The sequence below is a fragment of the Tyto alba genome, unplaced genomic scaffold, assembly GCF_018691265.1.
Source record: "Tyto alba isolate M040663 unplaced genomic scaffold, T.alba_DEE_v4.0 Super-Scaffold_5, whole genome shotgun sequence".
Lineage (NCBI taxonomy): Eukaryota > Metazoa > Chordata > Aves > Strigiformes > Tytonidae > Tyto > Tyto alba.
The window spans coordinates 1,521,971-1,542,921 of record NW_024881326.1 but is presented as its reverse complement, the minus strand read 5'-3'; the positions used below and the strand labels follow the sequence as shown (position 1 = coordinate 1,542,921).

At 54.5% G+C, this 20,951-nt stretch overlaps 1 protein-coding gene across 4 annotated transcripts in view; it reads left to right on the top strand.

The window, feature by feature from the left end:
• Positions 1-15,555, top strand: part of LOC104366275 (Krueppel-like factor 5) — a 31,378-nt gene extending 15,823 nt beyond the window's left edge. For all 4 annotated transcript variants that reach the window (XM_032983442.2, XM_032983439.2, XM_032983440.2 and 1 more), the window contains exons 2-5: positions 3,907-3,954; positions 6,907-7,801; positions 10,668-10,727; positions 14,006-15,555. In XM_032983442.2, the coding sequence (XP_032839333.1) occupies positions 3,916-3,954; positions 6,907-7,801; positions 10,668-10,727; positions 14,006-14,184 (1,173 nt within the window). In that variant the 5' untranslated portion in view covers positions 3,907-3,915 and the 3' untranslated portion in view covers positions 14,185-15,555. The remainder of the gene's footprint in view (positions 1-3,906; positions 3,955-6,906; positions 7,802-10,667; positions 10,728-14,005) is intronic.
• The last annotated feature ends 5,396 nt before the right edge of the window (positions 15,556-20,951 follow it).

Sequence of the window (20,951 nt, the reverse complement as noted above, 5' to 3'; positions counted from 1 at the left end):
TGCCTCCCAGCATCACAGAGCAGGATTTGGGAGGGGGCCGGGGCTAGCGCAGGGCTCGAAGCCGCCGAGTACTGAAGAAAAATCCTCCCTGCCCCCTCCTCCCCAAGCCCTTTCCCCCCCAAACCGCTCCCTCTGCCAACTTTACGAGCTCATTGCCTGTTTAGCAAACATCGATCCCTCGCCTTGTTCTCTGCTGCTGCCCGTGTGGTGACAACATCTGATGTTTCTATGGCGGTTTGTTATTTATCAACTTCAGATTAGAAAGCGTTTAATCATGGGAAAGACACGTCTCGCCTCCTGCCTCGACAGCTTGCAGTGCCTAGCGCCCTTCTAATGATGCTCTCGTGGTTAATCGCTGGCAAAATGGCACGGTTGGCTCAAGGGCCCCATTTTTTTTTTTTTTTTTTTTTTTTTTCCTGCGTCCTCCCAAGAAATGTTTGTCTTGGACTCTGGGTGTATTGATCGATGTCCTGATAACGCCTCGCCCTGCCTTTGACAACATCTAAACGAGGGATAGAGGTCTCCGAGGCAGGAGGTTCCTGCAGAATTTATGAAAATTGGCAGATGGTAGAGGGGGAAAACTCATGTCAATGCCTACTAGCCACAGGAGAATCCCCTCTGGAGGAAGCTGGGGGAAGCAGGGCTTTGTTGTCTTCTTTCTTGACCAAGTCACTGGCCTGCAGGGCTGGGTTTTTACTGGTTTCCCAGGGCTGGGTGCTTCACGACATACAGCTCTTTCAGAGGCTGCTGAGGTTATCTTGCCCTCCAGGGAATTTTGGTCACTAGGTCCCGGGCTCTGGTGTGCCAGTGCTGAGTGTCACACGGTCCTGCTGGTCCAGGGACACAAACTGGTATCCCGTGGCCTTGTCTGGAGTGGACAAAGTGCTCGTTCTAACCCATTTCCTTTTCCTGCTTTTTTTTTTTTTTTTCTTAAAGACCCTTCTCTGTGGTCAGAGATAGATACTAAGACTTTGCGGGGAAAATACCACAGGAGTTCAGTGCTTTTATTGTATGAAGGGCTATTCTTAATGGCTTCCCCTGCCTGGCCAAACCAAAGATCCCAGTTTGGTCACCTCTAAGCTCACAGAAGTTTTGTTGATGCCTGCTTTGCCTGGATTTCCCCTTTGCTCACTTTGTGCCTGAGCTACTGACCGATGATGGCCGATGCAGTTGGTGGTGGCCGGGGCATGCCCAGCTCCAAGCCCTTGTCTCTCACCCTTGTCTCCGGTGACCTCACTGATGGCACTGCCAGTGACTATGGGGGAAACTTGGGCCACTGAACCCCACTCAGGACCTCGTGGCTCTTCAGGTAGAAGGCCCTGGAGGCTTTGCCCATCCAGCCACGGTGGGTATCCCCTGCAGTGTTGAGCTGAGCTGAGCTCCCTGGCTACGCGATGCATTCAGTCCTTGTCCAAAGGGCCAGAAAATGGTTCATTCCCCGCGGGTGGCTGGCGGACAGGGAGGAAGGGATGGGCCGATCGTTCCAGGTCAGTGCTGTCTCGTGTGAACCCACCGCCGTGTCCTCAGCCGCCCCGGGCAGGGCTGCAGCCTGCTGCCACGACCCGCTTGGTGCCGGCCAAGGACTCCGCGGAGACCCAGTGACTATGGGGCTTCCTCCTGGTGGGGCCCGCTTCGCCCTCAATTGCTTCCTTTGTATTTGTGCTGCTTAGCACAGCAGCTCTTGAAGGCGGGCGGCTGGCAGAGCGGAGGGGGTTTGTTGGTCTCCTGGTGTGGTTGACCTCGAAACGAGGGATCACCACGCGCGGGCTCAAGCATTACCTGCGAAGGAGCTCGGCTGAAGTATGCGGGTGCTTCCGAAGCTGTTTCTTCCAGTTGGTGGGGGTGATGGGACACAGCTTTCGAGCCCCAAACCCTTTTAGCTCTGACCCGGAGATTTCATGCTTAAGCATCTCCTCATGCTTCCAGGCACGAAGAACACAGGGAGACCGGCAGCTCTCCACGGATGACAGGTCTCAGCATCCCCAGCCTGTTTGGTACCCATCCTTTCACGGCCGCTTGGTTCTGTGGTCTGTCGTGGCCTCGCAAGGAACATCCTCCATTTAGATGCAACTCCCAGAAAACACGAACACCCCCAAAATGGGAAAATTGAGTCCATTGTACTGGTTTTCTGTGAGTGAGAGGGAAGCTTGGGCTGGTGCCTAGCCCTTGCTGGTTTGACTGACCGGCCTGACAATGTGTGCATGACCCCCAACTGGGAGGGTGAGAAAAGGCTTTACCACAGCCTTGTTGAACTGGAGAAATGGTAGAGGTTAGGGTGAAACCTCGTGGTTGTGGAGGGGAAAAATGGGCACACTGGAAACGAGCAGGCAGCAGCAGCTGCAGGAGAAGGATGTGGAAGGAGAATGGGGCACAGGCTGGCGCTGGACCCACAGAAGACAGATAAATGCTGTTTTGGGAATTGGAGATAACCCTACCCCTTTCCTTGGGGCTGGAGGGCTGTGGCCTATTTTGAGCACTGATCTTGGAGAGAGGATCCAGGTCTGGGTGGCAGATCTGAGAAGAGTCCTCAGTTGGGCCTCTGTGGAAAGCTGGAGGGAATCGAGGCAGGAGAAGAGAAGTGTGCAGGATATTTGTAATCATACAGGGAATGATAGAGGAGATTTAAGTCCTGGCAAAGTCTTTCCACCTTGGAGATTGCTAAGCACAGGAATGGGCTAGCTGAAGGCAAACTGCAGAGAAGGTCCCTGGGGATTCTGCAGCCTGGAGGGGCTGGAGTACCTGCTCCTGAGCCTGAGGAGGTGGGATTCCCCCAGGTCCTCTGTTTGTAGGAGCCTGGCAGCGGCGTGATGGTGAGAGCTTCACCTCAGAGGGTTGGCTGTAGCTTGCAGTGCTGCCACACTTCTGCCAGGAAGCGTGGTCTGTCCGAGCCCCAGTAGCATGACTGAAGCTCTTCTTGGGGAAAACCTCTCCTGCCCTTGCTCCTGCAGACCCCGCGGCACTGGGAGCTTGTTAGGTGTTGGGCAGAGGAGAGGAGTTGTGCCTGAGGCCATGGGCATGCAGATGAGCATGGTGTGTCCTGGCTATCAGAGCACCTTATGGTGGGTGCCCGTTCCAGGCTGGGGGGTGCTGGGGCTCGGCACAGCCCCAGCCCCAGATCTGCACCAAAAAAAAAAAAAACCCCCAAAAACCCTCATGGATGATTTAAATGAGTGGGTGTTGCAGGCTCAGCCCCTGAAGCCTGCACCGGTGGTTTCCAGCCTGTTTCCAGGACATAGCATGAATGTTTCTGCCTACCCTGACATAGAGCCTTTGTAGATGGGAGCTCCATTGGGAACTGGGAGAACTTACTGGTTTGACTGGGCTGGAAGTCTCTGAAAGTCTTTGCGCCATGCCTCAAAGCTCTGTCTTTCTCAGCTACCTTTTCTCGCCCCGTGAGAAGCCCAGAGTTCACCAAACCTTGCTGCCAGGTTGTCCTCCTCGGGCAAGCTCCAAACGCCGTGGCAGATCCCACTCTGCCCCTCGGCGAGGATTAAGACGTTAAAAAAAAGAGAGAGAGACCGACCGCGTGAGCTGGGAACCGAGTCCCTGCTCATCCCCGGGGCAGGTGATGTTAAACAGGAAAGAAAGACCAAAAAAAATAATAATAAAAAAAATATAATCCCTGTTAGTGAACAGAGAGGTGATGTCGAGGCTCTGTTCCCACCTCTGGGTGGGAGGAAAATGGAGATCATTGCTGGGGGGGGGGCTGAGCCCTTGCTTGCTCTTCCTGCGGCTTCTGAGCCGGTCGAGGGGTGCTGGGTGAATGGGGAGGGCACTGGTGATGGTGCTGGGGACCAGCATGAGGCCCTGGGGGGGCTGCAAGGGGCCAGGGAGGGGGGGCGGAGGGGGTTGTTCTTGGGCTCCCGGGGAGGTCGCCCCACTAACCCAGCCCTGTCTTCCCCGCAGCTGCACCCGATGAGGATGGAACAGCGGATGCCGCCACTCGTTCTTGAGGTGAAACGCTTTCCTCATTCCCCCCTCTGCCTGCCTCTGTGCCCCCCATGGTGAGAGGTACCAGCTAAAGCCCCCGAGGGACGGAGCTGGGGCGTCCCCCCACCTACCCAGCCCCAGTTCAGGCCACCCAGACCCACTGGTGAGGACAGGGTGGCATCTCTGCTCCCTCCTTCATCCCCACAGCCAGCCGGGGTGCGTTCCTCCCGCCCGCGGTGTCCCCGTCTGTGCAAGCCCCCCTGCCCCGGGCACCCGTAGAGCTGTCGCCCTTCGTGGCTTCTGTGTTCGGGACACTTCGAGTTGGATCCCAACCCAGGCAGGTCAGCGCGTCGTCACCCCAGCTGTGCTGACCGTGGGGCCGAGGAGTTGGTTTTTGGAGGGAGGGTCGGCGGGCAGGCGCCTCGGGAAGTGGCGCGGTGTTGGGTGCCAGCCCCAGCGGGCTGGGGTCGCGAGGCGTTTCGGGGGCCACAGAGAAGCAAAGTGCCATTTCTCGCTCTTCGGGGTGCCCCTTTTCTCGCTCTTCGGGGTCAGGCGGGACCTTATGTCGGAATCAGCAGCGTTGCAGAAGTCTGGGTTCCAGCGAAGCGGAGCCCTCGCTGCCCGGGTCCTGCGGGGCTGCAGAGCTCATTGCTTTTGCTCTGACGACCAGGTGCCCCTTCACGCCCCCTTTCCCCAGGAGCCTGGGGCTGCTTAGGATCAGAGGTGGATTTATCAGGCTTTAATGGAATGACAGAAGACTTTTTGCAGGGAGGGGTGGTTATGAGAGACCAGGAGGCTGGGAGACGCTGAACAGGGTGTGGGGGGGACTCAGTCTGAGAATGCAGGTTTTGGATCTGAAATTAGGGCCCTCCGTGCCTTTCTACATTTAATGTACCTGCCTGGTCACCTGCCATATAGTGACCTACCCGAGTTGTGGCGGGGGAGACCTTTTCTTGGGAACTGAAGGTGAGAAAGTTAAATGCCAGAGATAAGGGAAAATGCAGAAGTAAAAGGCATCCAACACCTTCCCCCTGCCCCCACTCCTGGCAAGGGGGGTCATTTCACTGCTCAGGTATGTCAGGCATTCGGAGCCTCCGGTACTGCCTAGAGCAAGCTGACTCCCAAGGGTAACACTAATATGCCAGCGTGGGTGCACAGGGCAGGAGCATGCAGGGTTCAGCTCCTGAGCTTTGGCACGGTTCTCCCTCGGGCAGGAACCCAAGCTGGACACTGCATCGGGTTTTGGACCCGTCTGCAAGGACTGAGCTGAGGGTCCCTGCCTCTGGCTGATGTCTTGGCTTTAGGGTATGCCTGGGCAAGGGTTTCCCCACTGGAGCACAGAGTGCTGGAGGCAGTGTTGCCTTGAGCACAGGCAGCTAGGTGAGGATGTGACCAAGTCAGTGCCAAGACGTAGCTTCCTTTAACGAGGGCAGGGACTTTTCAGGACGGTGCCTTCGCTGAGGACGGGTAGGATTTACAGCACAGCGTGTGCACACCCACACCCACACCCACACCCACCCACACACCCCCCGGTGCGGTGAGCACGGCGTAGAAAACGCAGTCCCAGCGCGGCGTGCTCGGTTCCAGTGCGGCATGGCACTTCCAAGTCCAGCTGCTCTGAGCTTCTGCCTGTGGAGAAGAGGCTGTATTTGTGGCACGTACCTGCGTTTGGGTGGGAGCCAGCTTACCCATGCGTTGCCAGTATGGCTCGCAGAGGTGCAAAGGCTCTTTGAATTAGCTGGAAGCACAGGTGATACGTTTCACTGAAAAGGGCGAGGAAATCTCTTGGGCCCCGTCCAGCTTTGTTAAGAGCAGCGAGGTTGCAGCGGGGATGACTTTGGCCCATTGCACTCCAGTGACATAGTTCAGAGCTGTAAAACCCTCGGCTCAAGCGTGCAGGGTGTGGGGTGAGATCAGCTTGCTCTCCTGAAGCGAGCTGTAGGCTCTGCCAGGGAAACCTGGTGGTTTTGCCAGCTCCTCTACATATGAATGAGTCTACAAGGGCTTTGCAATGAGCTTGACACATGGATAACCACATAATTAAAGGCTGTAGCTTTATAGAAGAGCATTAGCGCTGGTATCTTTAACCACAAAGAGCAGAACTTGAGTCATCAAATGCCAGGGGATGAATTTCCTAGTGGATTGCTCCATCAGGTTGCTGAATTATCGGGCCTGGATCCAGTGGGATGCTGCATCAGAGATGAACCAGGAGGGGAAAAAACCTGGCAAGCGGTGGTTGTCTGAGCTAGAGGTCCCGGTAGGTTGGAGGACCCAGACTTGTAAGAACAGCTCTACAAAACGAGAACTAAACCAAAGACTAGGGGAGGGCTGAGTCACTTTACCAAGACAAGACAGTAATGGTGTGCCTGGCAGTTTCTGCTTTAGGCTCACAGTTCCCTGAATTAGTGGCAACGTCGCTTAGATTTCTAGGGCTATCGCCCAAATTATTTGCAGTTAATTAAAGATACCGTCCTAGAATATTCTCAGTTAATTGAAGATGTTGTCCTAGAATGAAATGCAGTGCATCTCATGCTGCTGAGTTTAAAGGAGACCGGGGTCACCATGTCTAAGGTGGGCTGCAGATCCAACATGCCCAAAGCGTGAGGCTGACTGGAGCAGAGTTTCTGATTTCATCCCATTTCTAGTGTTAAATTCTCTTGTTTGTGTGACCAAAGCTTCGTACCTAAAGCTTGGCTTTTCATTCTCAGGCAATCTTTCTCTCCTAACCGCATCCTCTGCCTAGCTTACCCTTTGTTACGAGTGCAGATAGGTAGGAGGGGACGTGGGACAGAGGACAGTGATTCACTCCTGGGGAGTCTGGCTAAGGTAAATCACCTCAGCCTGTCACTCCCGGGCTGTTCTTGCCGCTCTCTCCATTTCCTGCTGGCTGCAATACTTGTTGAACTTTGGGCTCCCACCACCGCCGTGTCAAGGTCACTCTTCACGAGTTCTCTCGCCTGTATTTTTTTGCCACAGGCACGGTCCGAAATGGATAAGTACCTTTCAAATGAGGTGCCACCCATCCCAATGATACCAGACAAGAAGTACCGCCGGGAGAGTGCCTCGGTGGTGGATGAGTTCTTCTCCACAGAGAAGCCCACTTCGACGCCGTACAGTGTGAACATCAACGTGATTCTGCCAGACACGACCCACCTGCGCACCGGACTTTACCGGCCGCCCAAACCCATGACGCCATTCCCGCAGATCAAAACAGAGCCCGGCACCAGCTTCGCCCAGCCCTGCTCTTCTGCCTCCGGCTCCACACAGACCCTGCCCGACTTCACCAGTGTCTTCAGCATGCCCCAGTCGGTGGCGGTGAACAACATCTTCATCAAGCAGGAGATGCCCTCTGAGATCCCCTTGGCCGCCAACCCGCAGCAACCCCAGCTTTACCAGATGCCTCTTGGCAACGGAGGCGCTGACGTTCCCACCCTGACATCCTCCTCCAACAGCACCACGGCCATCAACAGCCTCAGTGGTGTTACCATGTCCACAGGTAACATCATGTCCAGTGTGGTCCACAGACCTGTCCAGCCAGTTAAGCAGTACCCACACGTCTCCCAGGGACAGGGAAACTTCAGCATCTCAGGGCAGTTCTACCATGCTCCGGGGGTGAACCTGCCCCCTTCACCCCCCAACTCACAGCCTGGCAGCCCAGAAAATCAACCGGAGCTCATCAACACCATCTCTCCCCCACCATCCTATGAAGCCACTTTTGGACTGAAGTTGGTCCAGTCATCCCAGGTCCCCCCAGTCCCCAACGGCCTCGGAGCCCTCTCCCAAGGGCACACTGTCATGCAGCCCCCCAAATACAACAGACGCAACAACCCTGAGCTGGAGAAAAGGAGAATCCATCACTGCGACTATCCAGGTATGCTCACGGTTGATGGTACTGGCTTGGCTTTGGGAGGGGGGGGGGGTGTGCGTGTCTCTTCTTGACACACGGAGGCTGGGGGCTGACTTGGGCCTCTGCAAGAGTTTAATCCGAAATCGCTTTATCTGGGTGGTGAAGGGAGCTATGGAGCTGAGTGGAGAGCCCCAGGGGAGTGGGGTTCCTACCGCCACCGAGGGAGTAGAAGTGGTCGATCCTGCCTGCGCTAGCTGATGCCCTTTTTCTCCCCTTTGCGCTCTGGCAAAAGCAAGCCTGACTCGGAGAGGCAGAGGGCTCCTGCAAAGCGCGGGGATGCTCCTGGAAATCTGCCCTCGCTGCCCGTTCCGCTCCGGTCTTGCCTCACCCTGAGCCACTCTCACCCCGGGTGAAACCACGCTGGCTTCCTCGCTGACCTTTCCTTTCCCTCTCTCCCGAAATGGGTGGCAAACCAATTTCCACCAGCAGCCTTTAGGGTCTCTCCCTGTAGCCCCGGTGCTCTCCTTTCAGAGAGACGATGAGCTGAACGTCTCTGTGTCGTACCCTTCAGTGACTTCACGCAGTGCGCCAGGATGGCGTGGGAAGGCATCTCAGGGTAACGATCAGCCCGGAGCCGAAGCTGTTCCCTGTGTGTCGCCTCATTGCGTGAGCACGGCCACCTAAAGACCTCTGGTGCCTTGGCAGGAGATCTCACCCAGTTCCCTGCACTGTGCCCGGAGAGCCTGTGGGACCCACAGCCTGCAGACTCCCGTTCATGCCTCACAGGAGAGAAACAATCGCGTCCCCAGCGAGAAGCCCCGGCGAAACCAGTGCGAGAGCTTGAAAAAAAATCGCCAGTCCCAGTGCAGGGACGCACGCCTCCCACTGCCTGGGCCGGGTCCCAGCCGTCGAGCTGTTGGGGATTAGCAAACAGCTCTCCCACGGGGGTGTGTGAACTGAGGAAAGCCATTTCCGAGCTGCCTCCTGCAAGATTTATGTGCTCTTTCCGTGGCACAAGAGTGGCCGTGGTAGGTCAGCCCAGAGGCCTGTCTAGCCCAGATCCTGTCTCCAGCAGTGACCCGAGGACGTATGTAAGAATAGGACATGTTTAGAGAGAGCTTTCTGCCCTTACACCTTCCCACCCTCTGGCGACCTGCAGATAAGGGACTTTCTGAGCCAGAAGCTGCACCCATGTTCTCATGGTTAACAGCTTGCGCTGAATTTTTTATCTTCTGCTGGTCACGGCGGGAGACAGATTAGGGGTGTCAGTGGGCCACTGCTCTGAGACAGACCCCTCTGCTCTTGTCAGAACCAGTCGAGGCAAGAGTCTCATCCTGCGGGATAATGCAAAGCTCGCCTGTTTTCAGCAGGATTTTGGTCTGCATAGGAAGGCAGGAACGCATCTGTGGTGCAAAAAAAAAAACAAAAAAAAAAAAAAACCCAAACCCCAACCTGCGCTGTGTAAACACTGGGTGGCTCGATAGTGTGTACGTGCAGAGACAGAGGAAAGCTTCTTCTAATCCTTCACGCTGAGGTTCAGCTGGAGGTGAAACCAGTCAGGACTGATGGCAAGGGCAGCAGGTCTTACCGACGTGGTCTGCAGGAGGAAGCGACGGGAGGCATGCCGAATTCACGCCGGTAACTGGATGAACAGGGGAGACCTGTTTGCAAAGCCCCGATCCCAGTTTCCAGGTGGTGGCCCCGGCACTTTTTCCTCCGCCCGCTCACGGGGAAATGAAGCTCAGCCGTGCCCTGCTCTGCCTTCTCTGTGCTGCTCCCTCTGCGTTTGGAAACGGCTCCGGGGGCTCGGCTGGCTTCGTTTCCGTGCCCATGGAGGGAGGCAGTCCTTGGTCTCATGCGTACCCGTCTCCCTCCCGAGTGTGAGGGACCTCCGAGGCCTCAGAGCATCAGAATCAAAACTGAACTGGGTCTCACCAACCCCTATCCCCCCCGTCCCGTGGGGAGGGGAAAGGCAGCTAGCTGCTCCTGCACCTCCTGAGCAGGACAGGACGGAGAGCTGACCTCCTGCCAGAGGCTTCTGTAGGCTGGGTGGAAACACTGCAACAAAAGCGACGACTCTGTTGCTTATGCAGGTCATAAAAATTCAAATATTTTAATAAACTTGTCAAAACACAGTGGGGCAGGGCCATACAGGCAGCATGAGAAACTTTTCTAAGCTTTCTCACTGAAATGAGGAACTGGCAGAGATTCATCTTGAGATGCCTATTGTTGAACCTCCTGCCAAAGTCACGATGTTTCTGTTAAGAGCCTGTCTTTGATTAAACCTGTTGTTGCCCACCTTCCGCAAAAAACGCCCCGCTGGCTTTGTTCTGGATCCTGAAAGCCAAGCTGCGGCTCCACAGCGTACCTGGCGTTTTCTGCTTCCTGGAACATTTTTTACCACGTCTGCTGGGGCTGGAACCATGAAAAAACCCCCACATCTTCCCTCCAGCCTTGCAGTAGTGATATCAGTTACGTCTGGAATCCCGAAAGACAAATGGCAGCACAAAGCCAGCAGCTAACGGTGCTGGGTTTGATGTTTCCATCCTGCCTTGAAGACCTGGTGGAGGAAGGGGGGGGGCGGATTTGAAAGTCTGTGCCTGACCCTTCCCCCTGCCCCCCCCCCCCCCCCCCAATTCCCAGCACAACGCCCGTGGGTGTCGGGGTTGTGTGGCAAAAGACGGAGTGTTGTAAAGGTCTGTCTGTCTCGGAGAACAAACTCTTTAGTTACCGCTGAAACAAAATGGTTATAGCCAGGCTTATTTCCATACTGTTACCCAGAGTGCTCTTCAGGCCCGCTCTGTCCCTAACCTCAAATATAAATATTCTGGATTCGTTTGAGCAAGGGCCCCTCTCTCACAGGGAAGTTGTGGCTTTTCTGTTTCTGCAGGTTGCTCAAAAGTTTATACCAAGAGCTCCCACCTGAAGGCACATCAGAGGACTCACACAGGTAAGAGCACCACATCATTAGGAGGCTCTCGCCAGCCCACACTTCTTAGTGTTCTGCCTGTGGTGACGTAGCTGGGTTCATTACCTTAATCTAGGGTGGTTGTTGGGGTAAGGAGCACAGTTAAGTCTATTGATGTTAATGTTAAAAGAGGTCCAGCGGTTGCACCGGTTCACAGCGCCTGCGCACCGCCGCGTACGCTCGCTTGCCTTCTGGGGGTCTGGAGTTTGGGAACACTCGTGGAGCCTCTCGGGTCAACGGGCTGGGAGGAGCTGCCCCCAAAACCTCCGTCGCTCTGAGCTTGAGACCTCCCAAATCCTAGCCGGGCCTGCTCCCGTTCAGCCCGCAGAAAGATTGCGTGAAGGCGTGAGCCGCCTGTAGACGGACCGCTGAGGGGGCGAGGGGCCGTCCCTTGTGTCGAGTGCCCCCGAGGTCCCCAAGGAGGGATTCCTGGTGTACCAGCCACCCGGACCCCTCGCCCCCAGCGCGAGGAAGGGCTCCCGAGACACGGACAGAAGGGCTGTGCCCCCCTTTCCCGAGGGCGGGGGCGCCGCGGGCTGCCCTTGCGGGTGTAAAGAGGGGCACCGGCACAGAGGAGCTCCCACCACAACCAGCTTCCCCGGGGTAAATCTACCTCAGTGGCATTTGTGCATTCAAGCACGGGTCTTCTCACTAAGGCATTTATTATACCTGAAACTTTATCAGATCCTCAGGTAGTCCAGGAACCATCAGTGCCCTCATAAATCTCTTTTATAGAAGGGCTGATCTTTACTGAAAGCAATTAAGCTGGCCCAGAGTTCACTTTTCTTTTTTATTAACAACGAACAAAACCCATCCTGCGGCTGGGAATCAGTTCTCGCGCTTGGCTCTGTTCCGTTTTCGTCTTATCAGTCCTTCGAACAAGCCAGCAAAGAATTTTTCTTTGTGCGTGAGCTACAATATTTTTCTGGCAGGGCCTGGGTAGGAGCGGGCTGGAGAACAACACGGAAGGGGTGGAAGAAAGGAACAGGAAGGACATTGTCCCGGCTCCGCGAGCTGGGTGGTGATAAGCATTTGTCACAACAGCAGTCTGTACTCAGGGCTGTGGTAGGGCTCTCGCTTTAAAATTAAATATCGCTTTTCCGCTTCCGTTCAGAGCACGGGGCTGAGCTCTGTGCCCAGAGACACGGCCCATCCGAAACAGGCCCTGTCCTTACCAGCCACAATAGCAAGATGTATCCAGGCTAACTTTGGCAGGTTTTGAACCCAAAAAAATGCAGTGATTTTTCCAGGTTTCTCAGTAATTGGGCTGGAAATCCAAGTCTGTTTGCCTCCTTCCACTTCGCTTGCTGTAAGAGGGAAGGGCAGAGGTGCGAAGGAGGGTGAGACCTGAGCAGTCAAGAAAACTGGTAGTGTTGCGGGGCGGGTAAAAAGAAGGGAATCCAAAGCAGAGGAGGGTTAATAAGGCTCTTTCTCTCCATTTCTGGCCTGATGGCAGCTGCGCCGAGAAGTACAAGATCTCCAAGATCTTTTCTTGTGGTTTGCCCGTTGCTATGGGCTGGGTTGTATTCACCTCCTGGAGACACCATTCATTTCCTGGGTGCCATTGTGGGATTAAATATATAACCCAGTGGCTGCTCACCCGCCTCCCGGGGGCTGGGAATGCCAGTTTGGGTCCTTTGTTTGAGCTTGCCCTGCCGTGCTGTCCTGGGAGATGGAGCCAGCTCGCGGGACAATGGAAAGCATTTTGTTTCTATCCTGGAGATCAACCTGTTATTGTTTGAAACTAAAGGGCCTTGGTAGGGTTGACCCAGCCAGGTGACCTGGCTGGGACAATGTCTGTAGCTGCACAGTGCAAATCCCGGGAGCCCCGGCGTGCCGTTAAAACACCCCGCGTGCTGCTCGCAAAGGGGCTTCAAGTCCTCTATTTCCCTGCGCCGTAAAAAATAACACCTCGCTCCTCCCCGTGGTGCAGAGCCCAGGGGCTTTTTGAGGAGCAGGATATGGTCTCGGTGCCTCGTCTTTCCTATTTCGGTCCGGTGCGCTCGTGGCACTGTAGGTCTCGCCGCGGGTGAATGGTTTGTGTTTTGTTTTGGGTTTTTTTTTTTTTTTTGTTTGTTTTTTTTTTTTTTTTTTTCCTCACGTTCTGCCTGCCCAGCACCCAGGCTGCGGGGAGGAACGGCCGCCGGGCGGGCACCGTGTCAGAGCACGCCGCCCATGCCTGCGCACGCACGCTGCGTGCGGACGTGCGCTCCCGCCGCGGCGGCGCGCTGCGGCAATTGGCCGGTGAAACGGTAAATATTTGAGGTCGGGGGAAGTCAGCACATTCCCTGAACTCTGCCTGCTTGTTCAGGGCTGTTAAGAGCGAGGGCTAATATTTGAGAGCACCACACCCACGCGGGGAGAGGGCCCCAGCCAGGGTTCAGCTCTACAACCCTGGGCGCGCAGGGAGTTGGAAACGGGCACGGGCTTTTCCAGCCCAGTTCCCAGCCGGCTGAGAAGCTGCACAATTTAATTCTTTCCAGTTTGGGAATAGGTGTGTATGGGTGGGAGTTGGGGGGGGGGGGGGCGGGAAAAGAGGGCAGAAGCATTACATCACCCAAATGCTCCGCAGAAAACATAATGTTTTGTGTACGCAGAGCTGCTGCAGGGCTGAGCTTTGAGGCAACGAGCGTTAGAAGGTGGTTTCAGAGATGGGAGGCTTTGAGGAAAATCTATGTGGCATAATGGTTTCAGAGATGGGAGGCTTCGAGGAAAATCTATGTGGCATAATGGTTTCAGAGATGGGAGGCTTCGAGGAAAATCTATGTGGCATAATGGTTTCAGAGATGGGAGGCTTTGAGGAAAATCTATATGGCATAACCCGCTTCTTCCTTCTGTTGCCCCCCCCCCACACCGGTATCAGCAGCGACGCCTTCCGTAGGAACTTTTGGCTTTTCCATTAAAAAAAACCCCCAAAGACCTCAGCGAATTTTTTAGCCAGCAGTACTCCCAAATCCAACAGGAACTTGAAGAGCACCGGCAACCGGGCTTAGAAAGCCAAGTGGGATGGGGTGGGGGGACACGGAGAAGACCTGGCTACTGCGGCTCAGCAATTAACGGCCCTTTGGTGGCTACGGAGCGCGCAGCCGGTTAAACCCCAGTGGTGTAAAGCTCCAGCTCCCGTTTGGCAGCGGGGCAGACCTGGGTGCCCTCCGGGGCCTCCCGAGGAGGACGGGCGCCTCGGGCGAGGACGAGCTGGGGGTGTTTGGGAGGCTCTGGCGTGGCGTGGCGGTGACCTTGTGGGCTTTTTCCCCCCGCAGGCGAGAAACCCTATAAATGCACCTGGGAGGGCTGCGACTGGCGCTTTGCCCGCTCCGACGAGCTGACCCGGCACTATCGGAAGCACACGGGTGCCAAGCCCTTCAAGTGCCTCGCCTGCGGCCGGTGCTTCTCCCGCTCCGACCATCTGGCTCTCCACATGAAAAGGCACCAGAACTAGGAGCCGCCTGCGGTCGCCACTTCTCCAAGAGCAGCTGAAACTCTTTTTTTTTTTCTTTCCCGAGGGGGGGGCCTCTCCTCTTCCCGTACGTAGGAACAAACCCACCACTGTGATCAACCGGCAGGGCAGGGGTGGTGGGCAACCCCAACCCCCCCCACCCCCCGCCCCTTGCAAGCCCTGTCCCCAACCGATCCTGGTTCTAAAAGAAATATCATTAAAAAAGATTTATAATTACAGACTGATCTCATGACGAGGCTCCCCGTGGCACTGGGGCAATGGACCTTGGATTCCAAAGGGCTTTCTTCGGCAAACCTGCTATTTATTTGTCACTCAGGAGCAACCATCCTTCGTGTCTCAAGCTCTTTGGGATTTTTTTTTTTTTTTATTTTTTTTTTTTAAACCCCTTTCAGGGTGGTGCCTTTGGTGACCCCGAGGAGGGTTGGGAGCCTGGCTGTGCGTGAGGGGTCTCGCTTCAAACCCCTCGGTGCAATCCTCTCGGACTGCCCCGTGGAAGTGGCACCTCTGACGTGCGAGAACAGGAGCACGTGCCCAGGTTTTTTTTGGGCTGACAATCCCAGTCTCTGGGAGGGGGGGGGGGGGGAGGACACGTAGAAGAAAGAGCCTATCTCATGCTCACCTGATGTGCCTTCAAGTGAGGGACAGATGACAAAAGCCATCAGCTGTGTCCCGTTGAGCACACCTGCGTTTTCCTGGCAGCCAGCTCACTCGGGACCGCGAATATCTGCCCTGCTCGGCCGGGATTTTTTGGTTGTGTCCTTAGCATTTCTGCTTCCAGGATGAATTTTGACTTCAGGTGTCTCTGGGAGGACCAGCATGAGGTCTTGAAGCCGCCCAGGGGACTGCAAAAAAAAAAACCAAAGCCACTGATAACGCTCTGGTTTCCCAGAGCCTTTTTCCAAAAAGCTCTGGGCAGACTCTGCTCGCGCCTTGAACACGCGCACAAGGAATCACTCGTCGCCAATCACACCGGTCTTTTCGCTGTTGCTGTTTCATCGCGTTCAGACAGAAAAGAAAAAAAGCATCTTTGAACCAAATTCCAATAAATCCTGCTGTTCAGATTGTAATCACGTTACCTACCTCACAGGTTCACCTCCTCGGGCTCCGTAAGGCACCTTCCCTCTTCTTCCGTGGGGTGCCGTGATGCGGGGGGGGCACACCAGCCATCCTTCAAAGTCTACCGGGGGGTTAAACTTAGGCAGAACGAGCACCAGGCCGTGCCGGTTTAAACAGCAGCCGTGCAGGTAATAAATAAATCAGGAACAAATAACGGGCCCGGTGCGTTCGACAGATTTCCCCCATGCCATCCTCCTCTTTTGTTTTTTCCGTGAATAAACGTAAGGCGCAGACTGATGCGCGGCTGCAGCGTGGACCGGTCGCGCCCCGCGTCCTTACGAGCCTCGGGCACTCGTGTCCCTCGTCTGAGTGGGACGTGGCAACCGCGGTGGCACCTTGGGGACGGTGGAGGTTTGAAGCGGGGGGGGGGGGGGGCTGGCGTGGCGTGAGGGGAGAGGAGGCGGGGAGGGCTTTGGCGGGGCGTGGGTGGTGTGGGGGGTAGGCTTTGGGTTGGTGGTCGTGCCCGGGGCTAACGGTGCGGGGCTGCAGCGAGCCCGTGGCGTGGCACGTTGGCAAGAAGCCTCCTCTCCTTTCTCCACGCCACCAGGGAGGGTGGGGACGGGGGGGGGTGAAGGCAGGACACGGAGCTGCTGCGTGCTGGCACGCGTGCCTTTCCCCGACGGTGAGGTCTGGCTCCCCCAGACCTCAGCAATTCTCCTGGCTGGCTGGGTTTGACGGCAGCACCCTTTTGACACCATGTCCAAGCGAGGCTCGGAGGGTCTGGCTCACAAATCACCACGTGTGTGTCCTCCAGGTCTTTTCCAGCTCTTCCACTGCTTTGTCATCGCAGCTCGCTGGGGATCGGCGGGTGCCGGGGCAAACGGGCTCGTTTGCCTTCTACCTTGTTGGCTCCGGGGTCTGGCCCCCCGTCAGGGCAGGGAGCAGGACCTCAGCGATGCCACCACCGTGACCTGGGCTCCTTCTTTTTCCCACCTGGCCTTGGAGGTTGGGTTGAGCCATGCGAGCGAGTGGGGCGTCGCTGTGCCATCTCCCCGACCCCGACCCCAAAAATGGCCGGGAGGGGGTAGGAGCGGTGCGTGGCCCACAGCTTCCACCCAGCGGGCAGTTTTACCTCTTCTGCTTAGAGACGGGTCTGGAAAGCCCTGGGGGAAGGGCTCTGATTATGGAAAATAAAATAAAAAAAAAAAAAAAATCAAACAAACCCAAACCCCTCGGAGCGCGGCGGTGGTGCGGGCGGCCGGCGGCGCGGGCGGTTTGAGCTCAGGCCAAAGGAATTTCGGGGTGGCGTGGGGGTGCCTCTGCCCGTCCCCACTGGTGTCTCTGGGGCTGGCTCGGTGGGGCTGGTGGGGACCCGAGGTGGCCGTACTGGGACCTGCTGGGCTCCTCCCCGCTCCACCAGCGCCCCTTCAGCTCCGTGGCAGGGGAGCCCTGCCTCGGGGGTCCCCCAGACCCCCCTCCCCGGGGAGCCGGCAGCCCCCACGGCTCTAACCGCAACCTCTGCGGGGGAAGACCTGTTTGGTTTTTTTTTTTGTTGTTCTTTGGTTTTTGTGCTCTTTTTTTTTTTTTTTTTTTTTTTTTTTTTTGGTGCGTCTGTTGTGGTTGATACCTCCTAAACGTATCAACCCAACTGCAGGGCACGGGGTCAACCCAGCCACCATGACATCATGGCCCTCTCCGAGGGGTCTCATTGCCACCCCTCTTTTTTTTTTTTTTTTTTTTTTTTTTTTGGAGAAAGAAACCTCCGCTTCCCTCCCCTCCACCATTTCCATCTCTCCCTCCCCTGTTGTGCTGGTGGGGCCCAAAACCTGTTTGCTGAAAACCAGCGCAAAGACAAAACAACCAACAGGCAGCTTTAAACCTTAGGGGAATTTTGAATAATTTTCCTGATGATCTTTATTTTTTTTTTTTTCACTACAGAAGAAAATGCATCTGCTCATCCTCACACAGACTCTGTGTGTGTGTGTATATATATACTTTTTTTTTATTTGTTTGTTTGTTTTTAAATTTGATGGTGGGGGGGGCGCAGAGTAAGAGGTGTCTCAACAAAAACCCCACCCCAATCCAGTACTGCTTCCCCAGCAGCACCGCTGGTCTGCATGCAAAACGCTGACATGCAAATGTTTTACTGGTGCAAAGGCAACAGTTTAAAAAAAAAAAAAAAAAAAAAAATCTGAAGGAAAACCACAGCAAGCCTCGGCTTTTATTTCTCTCATTTTTGTGCGTATGGAAGGGGACAGCCTCTAGCCTTGCATTTCATTTCAGCTCTCGGTGGCCGAGGGCAGCTATTCCCTGGGAGGAAGCGGGGGGGTGATGCTGATGGGGCAAAGCCCCTCTTTGCTGCGGGGGGGACGTAGCTGGGGGGGTGCAAACCCTGGCTGAGCGAAGGTTTCCCCCCCCATCCCCGCTTCCCCTGGGACGCTTAGGTGATGGGGACATTGGTTTCCAAACCTGAGCTTGGTGCAGAACAAACACCAGTTGGGCTGGGAGATGGGCGCCTGTATCATAGTGGGGGGGGGGGGGGGGGGCTGTGGGAAAAAAAAAAAAGAAATAATCACTGTAAATAGGAAAAGAGCACTGTATCGCTTCGCGGATCTGCGTGGATTGAACGTGATCGTTTACTGTCCGAGATGAACACAATGTAAAAAAAAAAAAAAAAAAAATTGAGACCTGGAAAACTTGGGTGGGAGGTTTATTTTTCCAGTGATGCTTTTGTTTGTTACATAACCCTTTTCCCCCCACCCCCGAAACTACGACTATTGATCTATATCATGTTTTGTAATAAAATTTTATCATGTGGAGACGTGGTCTTTCTTCTGTTCCCTCCCACTGCAAATGCTCTTGCTGCCTGTACCTGCGGCCGCCCGTCCGCGTGTTGATTACAGGCTTCAGAAAAGGGGGGGAAAAAAAGAAAAAAAAAAAGCTTTTTTTGTTAGGTTGGATTAGGAAAAATGGGTAGGGGAGCGGGGGAAGGCTCCGTGCACGGCGTAAACCTGGAGCTCCAGGCAACACCATCAGTGTTACGTGACCTGAGCTGACGCTTCGCAGGGATGATGAGCCCTTTCTCAGACCGATGTTGCAACCCTGTGCAGAGAAAAAGGAGGGGCAGGATGACTTTTTTTTTTTATGTTTTTTTTTTTTGTTGTTGTTGTTGTTTTTGGGTTTTTTGGGTTTTTTTTTTTTTTTTTTTGTGGTTTTGGGTTTTTTTTTTTTTTTTTGGTTTTTGTTTTTTTTTTAATCCCTTCTGCCTTTACTAGTTGCTCCTTTTTTTTTCTCCCCGTGAGGGGAGAAGTGGGCATCGGCATGCCACGAGGGTCAGGGTGAGCCAGGGCGTTCAGAATCCCCGTCCCTGTACTTTTGTGTGTATAAATACATACATATATATATATATATATATATACACACACACATGCATTTGTCCATACGCAGCCAGGCAGCGAGGGCTTCTGAGCTCGTGCCTTGTGCATGTGTGCACCCACACGCACGTGCCCAGCCACCCACCAACACCCCCCCCCCCCCCCCAAATATCCATAGGTTGAACTGAACAGCTCTCTGTCAACCCTTCCCGGCTGCAATCCCGCCCGTTTTCTCCAGCATCTCCTTTCTGTGGCCGTCTCCTCCCGGCCCCGGCTCCGTTCCCCGGCTCACGATTCTCATCCCGTGTTAAAAATCAACATCCCCCCTACGGCCTTGCGAAGGTTTTTGCATTTCAGCTGCGTTTTTCGCGCAGCAGATCCTCCTCCCCTCCTGACGAGGACGCCTCAGCCTGAGCATCGTTAGGCTGCTCAGCTCAGTTGTTTCACATCCCTCCCCTGTGGCTTTTACACCCTGCTGACGGTCCCCAGCACGCTGTTTTGCTTTCCCAGTCCTTCTCCTTCCCCGGTTGTTTCCAGATTTCACCATCACTTGCTGAATAACTCGGGGGCCTCTAACGAAGAGCCTGGGGGGAGAAACCAGCACCACGAACCGCTCCTTCTCTCCACAGCTGGCAGAGGGGAGAAGAAACCGGGTCGTTATTTGCCGACTTCAACCCCCTCAACAGCCTCAGTTTTGCTTTTCCACTTTTCTCTGCCTGGTGATGGTGTCAGAAGTTGGGGGGGGGGGTGGGAAGGGATGTGGTTGGGGACCATCCTCGCGCAGGGAGGGAGGTTTGGGGCTGGAAAGGAGATGGGAATTTTGGCGGAGCGAGGCAGTAGGAAGACACAGAGGGGTGGCCGGAGCCTCTGGGGGGGGTCTGGAGGCCAACGAGCTTCGTGGGGATCGCCGTGACCGCGTCGCTGGGTACGACACTCCTCCTTCGACGCCATCTCCTGCTCTGCAAGTATTTGTGGAAATTTGGGTTTTGTTTTTTTTTTTGGTTTTTTTTTTTTTTTTTGCTGTACGGTCTCACGCTGGCCGGAGCTGGGCTGCTGGTCACCTTCATCATCGAGGTCCCCCCCACGCCCCGTGAACACCCGAACACCTCCTCGCCCCCCGTCCTTCCACCCACTCAGCCCAGCTGCGTCCACTGAGCTCACCCCGACAGTGACTAACGGGGGAGAAGCTGCCGTGACGTCAGGAAAATCCAGAGAGCGGCTGATTTATCGCCTGCGAAACTCCGGGAGCTGCGGCGGGGACGAAGCTCGGGGAGGGTGTTTGGGGCGGGGGGGGGGGTGGGGGGTGCGTGGATGGGGCTGCTTCTCCTCGGTGGCCGGGCTGCCGCGTGGGATGGGGACCCTCCTGCCTTAAAAAGTCTTCCCATCGCCACGGGGGAGCACACAGCTTGGTGAGCAGGGCTCACCTTTTGGGTCACTCGGGTTAAAATACCCCTGCAGAAGCGCTCCAGTCAGGTTTCTAAACCATCTGATTTTAGGTTTTTTTTTTTTTTAGTTGGTTTTTTTTTTTTTTTTTTTTTTTTTTTTTGGCAAACAGCCCGTCAAGCCCACCCGCAGCCCTCCCCGCTCACGCAGCCCCGGACCATCCCAGGGCTGCGCGGCCCCCCGGGTCCCCATTCTGGCCCCTTCCCCGCCCAGGCCACCAACCCCGCTCCTCTGGGCAGAGGTGGTGACACCCTGCTTCACCCACACGGCACCACGGGCCCGGGAAGGCCCCGCTCCAGCCCGAGCCGCTCCGGGACGTCCCGGGGGGGCACAGTCCCTCTGGGTGCTGGGGGGGCTGTTTTGTGTTGGGCACCCCCGAGGGAGAGATGCAAGAGCCTGCTCGGGTCCCTTTGGGTCAGCTCGCTCCCTGAAACACAGAGGAGAAAGCGTCAATGACAATAAATAAATAAATAAATAAATAAATAAATAAATAAATAAATAAATAAAAAAGAGAATAAATACATAAATTAATTAAAAACTAAAAATAAATAACAAATAAAAATAAAAATAAAAATTTAAAATAATAAATAAAATTTTAAAATAAATAAATAAATAAAAAAAATTTAAAACAAAATAAAAATAAATAAAAATAATAAAGAAATAAAGAAATAAATAAAAATAGAAATAAAAATAAATAAATAAAAATTTTTAAAAAATAAATAAATAGAAATAAAAAGAAAAATAAAAATAAATAAAAATAATAAAAATAAAATAAAAATAAAATAAAAATAAATAAATAAAAATTAAAAAATAAATAGAAATAAAAATAAAATAAATAAAAGTAAATAAAAAAATAAATAAAAATAAATAAATAAA